A 10,898-nucleotide genomic window follows, 5' to 3' on the forward strand; every position below is an offset into this window, starting at 1 on the left:
TGAAACTCGTAAACTTGTTTAGACGAGTGACATCACAGCTCCAGGGACTCCCCAGTCTAAACTCATTCCCAGTCTATACTCATTCCCAGTCTAAACTCATTCCCAGTCTAAACTCATTCCCAGTTTAAACTCATTCCGTCTCCACTCATTCCCATCTAAACTTTTTCCCAGTCTCAACTCATTTCCGGTTTAAACTCATTCCCAGTCTCCACTCATTCCCAGTCTAAACTCATTCCCAGTCTAAAGTCTTTCCCAGTGCTACTGTGACTATGGCAACTATATAAGGGATACTACTATGTCTCTTCTATCTACCTGAACTATATCTATAAGTATAACTATATTTATTGTAAATTGTTATTAGTTATGTACTCTAGATCTCATAGATCTACTCATTCTAGACACAGGCAGGCCATAGATCTACTCAGTGTAGACACCATAGATCTACTCAGTGTAGACACCATTGATCTACTCAGTGTAGACACCATAGATCTACTCAGTGTAGACACCATCGATCTACTCAGTGTAGACACTATAGATCTGCTCAGTGTAGACGCCATAGATCTAGTCAGTGTAGACACCATAGATCTACTCAGTGTAGACACCATAGATCTGAGACCACCAGGCCTGGTGGTCTCAGCACCACGGTGGGTTGTGTGCTGGGTGGTGGGCGATGACTCTGGGCCACATTTGCTGCACTGCCAGAGATATGAGCAGAGAGGAGAAACAGTAGGGAGATCACTCTCTCATGCTGATGACCAATCAGGGGCCAGGCTTCAGTTGTAGATTTTCTGCACACTACAGGTCCTGGTTTCTAGTTACGTTTTTATCAGATTTCTTATTTTTTTTTGGGGGGGGGGTTATCAGTTTCAATTGTACCGACTCCAAAACAGTGGGGGCAGCAACACGCCTCATTGCTGCCTAGGCTGCCTTTATATTTAAATAGGAAGAAGAATTTGTGTCTCTAGGAGTATCCCACAATACCTTGCGTCTCCCGACAGCACTTTCAGTATCAATACAAACCTAGCAAACATGGAGACCAGCGGCTTGAAGCTAAACTTCTGGGAGAATGGACCGACACCGGGACAGTTCTACTCGTTCCCCGGGTCCCAGCAGGGGCCCTCCTGCGGCCCGGTCCGACACACCCTGTAAGCAGCCCACCGCGCCGCTCCGGAGACCGCAGCTTTACCGCCGATCTGTGTGGAATTCTGCCTCATCATGGGGGCTAGTGAGGCTAGGCTAGCGGGGCTAAGCTAGTGGGCTACAAGTCGTGTTACATGTGTGTTCGATCTCATTCTAAAGCAATCAGCAAGTAGCCCTTGACTAAGATCCATGCATGGTCTGACGTGTTATAAACCATCTCGGTAGGACGGCGATCAGGGAGTAGTGAGCGGATCGGGGCTCCGGCTAGCCCAGCTAGCTAGCCGGTCTGATTCACGTCCCGTCACCCTGCCACCGTCAGACGGGTGGATAGGACGGGACGTGGTCTCTGATGGGTAAAGAGGACGGGACGTGGTCTCTGATGGGTGGAGGGGACGTGGTCTCTGACAGGTGGAGGGGGTCGTGATCTCTTACGGGCGGAGAGGACGGGAAGTGGTCTCTGGTGGGTGGAGGAACCTGCTCCTCTACGACAGGCAGTAAACCGTACTTAGCTCACCCTAGAAGGGTGGATCTATGACCTGCAGGGACTACCCTAGAAGGTTGAACTACCCTAGAAGGTTGAACTGAGTACGGTTTGCCTGTCGTCGAGGAGCAGGTCCCTTCAGAGACCGCGGCTTCTGTGGTCGTGAGGCTGTGAGGAACCACTAGAATTTCTCTGGTTCCTCACTCTTGTTGGCTTGGAGGAACCCACAGATGTTCTCTGGTTCCCCACTCTGGTTGGGTGTCGCTGTGTTCCTGAGATGTTCTGCCCTTCTGTCCTCTCCAGGAACCCGATGGTGACGGGGACCTCTGTCCTGGGGGTGAAGTTCACGGGCGGCGTGGTGATCGCGGCGGACATGCTGGGCTCCTACGGCTCCCTGGCGCGCTTCAGGAACGTCTCGCGCCTGATGAAGGTGAGCAGCAAGCCAATCCCTGAAGACCTCCAGCTACAGCGGAGCCGGAGACACCGGAGTCTTCATCCAGTCTCTCCGGCTCCTCTGTATCTCGTGTTCCTCGGGATGTTGGATATTATGTATAATTATTAATTATTATGTAAGGGATTATGTATAGAACACCGGTCATTATTAGGAAAATTAGGAAAATTAGGCTTAATTTCGATAATGACCGGCGACGTTCTATACATTATCCCGCTTATTACACGGCTCCTTGCCAAAACAAAATACTTACTTCACACGGTCTCATTTTTTACAATTTATTTGTTACCAGCATTCATATTGTTGATCAGCAGAGAAATAGTCTGCCAAAGACGTTGACGTTGCTTAGCAACCGAAGACGCTGGGGTTGACAAGTTACCGGACTATTTTCCTTGACAGCAGTCAATTATACTTAGCAACGGTGAATTATCAAATATAATTCACCGCCTGAAATTGAGAAGGGCCCATACAAGTGAACGGAGCGTTCCACGGCATTGAGGAGACTCGTGTACTAAATTATTATAACCAAAAGCTCAGGCCAAGCCGTCCTTTCTGTGAGGAGGAGGAGTCAACCTTTATCCAACTTGCAGCGGCTCTAGAACGTGAGGTTGACCGATCCCTGCTGTCCACCAGTCTGACCAATCAGGGCCTGAACCCAAAGCGTACTCCTACATGGGGTCTTCCTCAGTGGATAAGCTTGGGTCAGCGGGTCCTCGTGTGAAGCAACAGAAAGTGAAACTCCTAATGACAGAGCAGGAGTTTCACTTTCTGTTGCTTCATATTTGTTATCCCTCCAGAGGTTCTGCTGTAACTCGGTAGGACTGCTGGATCAGTTCTGCCGTAACTCAGTAGGACTGCTGGATCAGTTCTGCCGTAACTCGGTAGGATGCTAGATCTGAAGAAGAGATAGTTGATATGATGGTGTATAGTCGTTGAGCTGTGTGTGAGACGGCGTGTTTGTGTCCAGGTGAACGACAGCACCATCCTGGGGGCGTCCGGGGACTACGCAGACTACCAGTACCTCAAACAGGTCCTGGACCAGATGGTGTAAGTCTCCCACTGCCCTGGTCCCAGACCAGTACCTGAAACCGGTCCTGGACCGCATGGTCCAGTCACCCACTACCCTAAACTGACCACTGATGCATTTATGTTCAGTGAGGTGCACACGGTGAGGTGCACACGGTGAGGTGCACACGGTGAGGTGCACACGGTGAGGTGCACACGGTGAGGTGCACACGGTGAGGTGCACACGGTGAGGTGCACACGGTGAGGTGCACACCATTACCTAGTTGTGAACAGGCTTTGAGGGGCAGGTGCACCTTGGTGCTTCTATGTGTAGTAACGAGGTGTGTGTGTGTGTGTGTGTGCGTGTCTCAGGGTGGACGAGGAGTTGCTAGGCGACGGCCACAGCTACACCCCCAAGGCGCTCCACTCGTGGCTGACGCGCGTCATGTACAACCGGCGGAGCAAGATGAACCCGCTGTGGAACACGGTGGTGATCGGGGGCTTCTACAAGGGGGAGAGGTGGGTGCCGTGGCAACGCAATCACCCCCGACAACCGTCTCCTCCTCGTTAGGCCCGGAATAACCCCCGCCCCTTCTCCAGTTTCCTAGGTTACGTGGACAAGCTGGGCGTGGCCTATGAGGCACCGACCGTGGCCACGGGTTTCGGAGCGTACCTGGCCCAGGTGAGCTTCACCGTGAGGGGGCGGGGCCACACAGGGGGCCAACGTCCTGTGTGTGTGTGTGTTTATGGTTTGCGAATATGTGTGTGTGTATATGTAATTTTGTGTGTATGTTTTTGTGTTATTTGTGTGTGTAATATTTGTGTGTGTTATGTAATGTGTGTGTGTGTAATATTTGTGTGTGTGTGTGTGTGTGCAGCCCCTGATGAGGGAGTTCCTGGAGAACAAGGTGGAGGTGACGCAGGCGGAGGCGCGGGCTCTGGTGGAGCGCTGCCTGAAGGTCCTGTACTACCGCGACGCGCGCTCCTACAACAGGGTGAGGGCCCGGCTCGCTCGCGCTCCATCCAGGGCGACGCACGACATCAGTACATTAGTCAGAAGAAAGAGGAACGACTATATATCTGTCAGTACAGTGAGGATGTTCATGGAAGTACAGTATGTTCATTCAAGTGTCAAGCACCAACCATCACTAGGTTAACCCCTTCCCCGTACACAACACAGAGAGCTAGGTTAACCCATTCCCCGTACACAACACAGTTAGCTAGGTTAACCCCTTCCCCGTACACAACACAGAGAGCTAGGTTAACCCATTCCCCGTACACGACACAGAGAGCTAGGTTAACCCATTCCCCGTACACAACACAGAGAGCTAGGTTAACCCATTCCCCGTACACAACATGGAGAGCTAGGTTAACCCATTCCCCGTACACAACACAGAGAGCTAGGTTAACCCATTCCCCGTACATAACACAGAGAGCTAGGTTAACCCATTTCCCGTACACGACAAAGATGTGGATAAGATGCTACGTGACTAAGTAGTATAACTAAATAAGACGTACAATGAGTGCGTACATGAAGTGCCAAGATGTAAAACATACAACAAGTAGGAGCGGACGGACGGCGCGGTTATGCAGAGTCTAGGTCAACCTTGAGTCTATTGCGGACGCAGCCCCCATCTCCACATGTGAAGGCGACACGTGGCTCGGGAGGTAGGCTGGCTTGTAACCTGACGGTTGCTGGTTCGGACCCTCAGTGAGACACCCTCACCCTGACTGCTCCTGACGAGCTGGCGGTCGCCCTGCGTGGTCGCCTGTGAATGAATGGCTGCACGTCGCTTTGGATAAAAGCGTCAGCAAGATCCCCCCCCCCCCCTGCATGTAAAATCTCCTGCCTTGTCCTGCACTACAAGTCCCAGCAGGCACTGCTTCTTGCTCCTCCCCCTGCTCCTCGTGTTAGGAGACCACTGAAGCTCTGCTGTATCTGAGGAGGCCTCGTTGAAGGACCCCTCACGGGTCTACTGAACTCCACGAGTACACAGACCGCCGTTGGGGTCCCGGTGTCCATGGGCAGCGCTGTACCTCCCAGCGGCCACTAGAGGGCGCAGCTCCTCCGAGCAGGAGACCAGCGTTTAGAACCTGGACGAGGGAGGCAACACTCCTCAGTCTTAGAAGCTTCCAGACGGATCTTCAGTACGAGAGTTGATGAGGTTTTGAGTCCTTGACTCTCTGGGTCAAGGACTGCTATTTAGTTTATGAAAAGGGACTTTAACTTTTTTTTCTTCAAAGACACGCACGCACACACATCCCACTCAATCACTCACACACACACACACACGCTGATTCTGTCTGACGTGTGTGTTGCAGCATGAGATCGCCATAGTAACCGAAAAGGGTGTGGAGATCATTGGACCCCTGTCCTCCGAGACCAACTGGGACATCGCCCACATGGTCAGGTAAGAAAACCCATCACTCGCTCACTCATTCACACTCAGGTAGGACACGCACTCACCCACCAACACTGAGTCAGGTAGCAAGCACATTCATTAACGTGTGTGTGTGTGTGTGTGTGTGTCTCTCTATTGATGCAGTGGCTTTGAATGAGGACTGCGTGGACTCAGCGATGTGATGACCCGGACTCCTCCCCCAGCTGTGGAACACAACTGTTCACTTCTTCATGTTCATAACCTCTTTTGTAAAATGGAAAAAATAAAAAATGTTATCAATCCAAAAAAGTGTGTTGCCTCTCAATCTGGAGCCACTGTGTACTACCCATGGTACTGCAGTTTATAAGGTACCACACCAAGTACTACACACACCAGGAATACATGGGACTAATTATTGGTTGGCATCCAGGTTTACAGTTTCCCACATTTAAAAGATGTTTTGAGTCTTTAATCTGTAAATGTCACAGGAGTGACAGTAAGGTAAATACAAAGTCAATATTTGTCATATTACGCATCTCGAGTACAAAGGTGTCGAGGCTGTCGACCTGCTTCGGTAAATACTCGGGCTCTGTAACTGGGTAGACCAGGAGAACCCGTCCAATCAAAATAATGCAGGTGTAAAAATGAATGATTGTCGGCCAATTGAATTGTAGCCTCGTCGGGTATCTACGTAGACGGCGGCTCTATAACCAATAGGAGGAGAGCAGGCTCTGTCGTCAGGCAGACGGAGCGCAGTCGTCCAATCACAAAAACATCTGAAACGGAATTTTTGCTGTATCTTGGCTCAGGTACTTTGTATTTCTTTATAAAATAATATTCTTGGTGTTTTTAATTCATCACATCCACGACCCTCACGGCGCCCTTAAAGGACGACCCTGGGCGGTTTTTCCGGATGAACCGTGCTCAATGTCACGCTGTATGGGCGCTTCAGCCCATGCTATTGCTAGCTACAGATAACGGTGCTTCATAGTGTATAGGCTGTAAGCTAGGCTAACGGCTAGCTAGTATTTAACACTAGTAGTCTGGAATGTCCGCTTTATGTGCTTCTTTACGTTCGGGTGGTTTGGCGCCGAGCAGCGAAGGGTCACGGGGAGGAAGCTAGCTCTGGATACAGGGCTAAGAGGATGCTAACGGTGCTAACATGCTGAGCTAATGACAAGGCGCGCGTATCTATAATGTTGAGCTAACTAGTTAGCACGTTGCTAAATTTTTGAGCAAACGATTTAGCGCGAGGCTAAAGCGCCAAGCTTACAATTTAGCGCGGGGCTAACGTGCCGATCTAACGACTTAGCACGGGGCTAATGAACCGAGCTAAAGGCTTAGCACGGGGCTAACGCGCCGAGCTAACGCGCGGGGCTAGGAGGGCGGGCTCGCTGCGCACCGCGGTCACATGACACGCAGTGTGTGTGTGTGTGTGTGTTTGATATTAGCGTGAACGCTATGTATTCCTGTTTGTATTAGTTTATATTTTTTCTATTCGTGTGTTTGTTATGAACTAGGTCAGTATTACAGTCTATGATGTGTACTAGTGTGTATAGGTGTGTGTTTATCATGTTAAGTCTGTGTATAATATGTATTAGTGTGTATAATGTGCATTAGTGGGTGTATAATGTGTGTAACTGTGTATAATGTGTTTTAGTGTGTGCACATTTAGTTTATGTTTGTGTGTGTGTTTGTATAATGTGTATGCTGTGAATTAGTGTGTGTGTTATCTATAAATGTTTATAATGTGTACTAGTGTGTGTATATTTTTTATACATGTGTTTTACTGTGTGTATGTTTTTTATGCATGTGTATTACTGTTTCTATGTTGTGTATAGGTATGCATATTAATAAATGAGTTGTTTGTGTGTGTACCTGTGTGTTCCTGTATGGGTTTGTGTGTGTGTGTGTGTGTGTGTGTGTGTGTGTGTGTGTGTGTGTGTGTGTGTGTGTGTGTGTGTGTGTGTGTGTGTGTGTGTGTGTGTGTGTGTGTGTGTGTGTGTGTGTGTGTGTGTGTGTGTGTGCGTGCAGATGGCGGTGGTGAGGAGCCCCCGCTGAAGGCTTCTGGAGGCGTCTTGATGAGCGACCAGCCGGTGCTCCAGGGGGAGGAGTCCTCTCAGAGAGGGGAGGAGCCTTGTTCCACGGGGGATGGGCACCTGGATGCGGGGGAGGAGCCTAGCGTGCTGCTGCACAAGCTTAAGAGCAACATCTCGTAAGACATGAGATACTAGCTAGCCTAAACTACAACTATACTACAACAATACTGCAACTATACTATACTACAGCTAGCCTATACTACAGCTATACTACAACTATGACAGCTATACTACAACTAGCCTATACTACAACTATACTACAGCTAGCCTATACTACAGCTATGCTACAACTATGACAGCTATACTACAACTAGCCTATACTACAACTATACTACAGCTAGCCTATACTACAGCTATGCTACAACTAGCCTATACTACAGCTATACTTCAACTATACTACAACTAGCCTATATTACAACTATACTACAACTAGCCTATACTACAGCTATACTATAACTAGCCTATACTACAACTATACTTAAGCTAGCCTATACTACAGCTATACTACAACTAGCCTATACTACAGCTAGCCTATACTACAGCTATACTATAACTAGCCTATACTACAGCTATAGTACCACTAGCATGTACTACAAATATGCTACAGCTACAGTAGCACTAGCCTATGCTACAACTATACTACAGATATACCACAGCTATGTTACAACTATACTACAGGTATAATGCACTATATACTACAGCTTTACTACAGCTATACTTACTACAACTAGCCTATACTAAAGCTATACTACAGCTAGCCTATGCTACAACTATACTACAACTAGCCTATACTAATCCTATACTACAGCTTGCCTATGCTACAACTATACTACCCTTATAATTCATATCTGTATTATGCATATAATTTTATGATAATATGAAATACTTTTGTCTTTCACAGCAAGAATGTGGAGAGCAAAGTGGAGGACATACTGGTCAGTTCAGAGTCCTATACTATCTATATATCATAAGATTTACACTAATATTTACCACATAATATGTATACTTTAATATATATCCTATAATATGTATACCGTAATGTATATAACATAAAGGTATACTATATGTATACTGTAATATATATCCTATAATATGTTTGGCGTAATGTATATACCATAATATGTACAGTATACTCTAATATATATACTATATTATGTATACTGTTATATATATCATATGTATTCTGTAACATATATCATTTCTATGCTATAATATATGTTCTATATCAAATGTATTCTATAATATATGTTCTATATATAATGTATTCTATCGTATATGTTCTATATAATATGTATACTATATTATGTGTTCTATATAATAAGTGTTCTATAATATATTTATTGTTTTCACAGCATGATGTTCAGCGCTTCTCAGACAACGACAAGCTCTACCTCTACCTGCAGCTCCCGTCTGGACCGGGTCCCGGAGACAAGAGGTAGGGGTCTATACAGGTCTACAGGTCTACAGGTCTATACAGGTCTACAGGTCTATACAGGTCTACAGGTCTACAGGTCTATACAGGTCTACAGGTCTATACAGGTCTATACAGGTCTACAGGTCTATACAGGTCTACAGGTCTATACAGGTCTACAGGTCTATACAGGTCTATACAGGTCTATACAGGTCTACAGGTCTATACAGGTCTACAGGTCTATACAGGTCTACATGTCTATACAGGTCCATACAGGTCTATACAGGTCTATACAGGTCTATACAGGTCTACAGGTCTATACAGGTCTACATGTCTATACAGGTCCATACAGGTCTATACAGGTCTATACAGGTCTATAATAATAATAATAATAATAATAAATGAAATGTATATAGCGCTTAATATGGTACTCTAAGACGCTTTACATATTGCCCTATCAAAACTATGTAAGACAGACTAGGAATAAAAGAAAAACAGAGGTTAAACATGAAGAATAAGGTGGGAGTTAGGTGGGGAAGGCTAGTGTGAAAAGGTATGTTTTGAGGGCAGATTTGAAAGAAGAGAGGGTTGGAGAGACTTTGATGTGGGAGGGGAGTGAATTCCAAAGGGTGGGGGCAGCAACTAGGGAGGCCCGATCACCCCAAGTCCGGCGCTCAGTCCGTGGGACTTGTAGCAGGTTGGCAGAATTGGACCTGAGGAATCGGGAGGGGGCGTGGTGATGGAGGATATATAGGTAGGTATAGGTATAGGTCCTGTATGGACCTATACAGGTCTATACAGGTCTACAGGTCTATACAGGACCCCTCTGAACCGGGTCCTGGGGGGTCTAGATGTACTGGTCTACACAGGTCGTCAACTGCTGCTATGCATTCTCCTGCTCAATGTGTGTGTGTGTGTGTGTGTGTGTGTGTGTGTGTGTGTGTGTGTGTGTGTGTGTGTGTGTGTGTGTGTGTGTGTGTGTGTGTGTGTGTGTGTGTGTGTGTGTGTGTGTGTGTGCGCAGTGCGGGGGACTCCAGCTCCTTCAGTACAGCTGACCAGCTCCACACCTGCTGCTGGATCCGCTCCCACCTGGAGGAGCACTCGGACACCTGCCTCCCCAAGCAGGACGTCTACGAGACCTACAGGTACACACCTCACACTACACACTGCACCACACACCGCACACATGAGACCTACAGGTACACAACACACGCTACACAACACATACTTCACACTACACACACGAGACCCTCAGGTACACAACACACACTACACAACACACACTCAAAGTGCGGCCCGCGGGCTGATGGCGGTCCGCAGAAACATTCCTGGCGGCCCGCAATGACACACAGATGCAAGTTAAAAAAGGTTATTTTTATTTTTATTATTATATCAATAATAATTTATGCAAAAATAAATAAATATAAAGACAAAAGTCGACTCTCTCTAGCTTTCAATTAAATCTTGTAACATTTGTTAGTTTTATTCCGACTGTACTTTACTTTGAAAGGATGAACCTCAGTTTCGTGATTTAGACCTCACAGCCCCCCAAATTTTGGGTTCCTAAATTGGCCCTCAGCTGTCAAAACGTTGAGAACCCCTGCACTACACCTACAGGTACACAACACACACTACACACTGACGTGTTGTGTGCCCCTGCAGGCGCTACTGTGAGAACCTCCACCAGAGGGCGCTCAGCGCCGCCAACTTCGGGAAGATCATCAGAGACATCTTCCCCAACATCAAGGCCCGCCGGCTAGGCGGCCGAGGGCAGTCCAAATATCCTGAGAGAGAGAGAGAGAGAGAGAGAGAGAGAGAGAGAGAGAGAGAGAGAGAGAGAGAGAGAGAGAGAGAGAGAGAGAGAGAGAGAGAGAGAGAGAGAGAGAGAGAGAGAGAGAGAGAGAGAGAGAGAGAGAGAGACCCTCAGCCT

General features: G+C 47.4%; 2 protein-coding genes across 10 annotated transcripts in view; both read left to right on the plus strand.

Moving 5' to 3' along the window:
* The first annotated feature begins 970 nt into the window (after window positions 1-970).
* Window positions 971-5,767, plus strand: psmb4 (proteasome 20S subunit beta 4). The gene is made up of 8 exons (XM_060044005.1): window positions 971-1,145; window positions 1,925-2,051; window positions 3,040-3,119; window positions 3,450-3,596; window positions 3,678-3,759; window positions 3,956-4,072; window positions 5,400-5,488; window positions 5,624-5,767. The coding sequence occupies exons 1-8, from the start codon at window positions 1,030-1,032 to the stop codon at window positions 5,634-5,636; spliced, it is 771 nt and encodes a 256-aa protein (XP_059899988.1). The 5' UTR covers window positions 971-1,029; the 3' UTR covers window positions 5,637-5,767.
* Window positions 5,768-6,138: 371 nt separating this feature from the next.
* rfx5 (regulatory factor X, 5) overlaps window positions 6,139-10,898 on the plus strand; it is an 11,252-nt gene continuing 6,492 nt past the window's right edge. For 7 of the 9 annotated variants that reach the window (XR_009524059.1, XR_009524058.1, XR_009524061.1 and 4 more), the window contains exons 1-6: window positions 6,139-6,267; window positions 7,493-7,673; window positions 8,459-8,492; window positions 8,910-8,992; window positions 9,991-10,113; window positions 10,631-10,747. Coding sequence is in view for 3 of the 9 variants with exons in the window: in XM_060043843.1 (XP_059899826.1) it covers window positions 7,540-7,673; window positions 8,459-8,492; window positions 8,910-8,992; window positions 9,991-10,113; window positions 10,631-10,747 (491 nt within the window). In the remaining 6 variants the exon portion in view is untranslated. The other 2 variants (XM_060043844.1, XM_060043845.1) reach the window with 2 other exon arrangements.

The sequence above is a fragment of the Gadus macrocephalus genome, chromosome 22, assembly GCF_031168955.1.
Source record: "Gadus macrocephalus chromosome 22, ASM3116895v1".
NCBI classification, from domain to species: domain Eukaryota; kingdom Metazoa; phylum Chordata; class Actinopteri; order Gadiformes; family Gadidae; genus Gadus; species Gadus macrocephalus.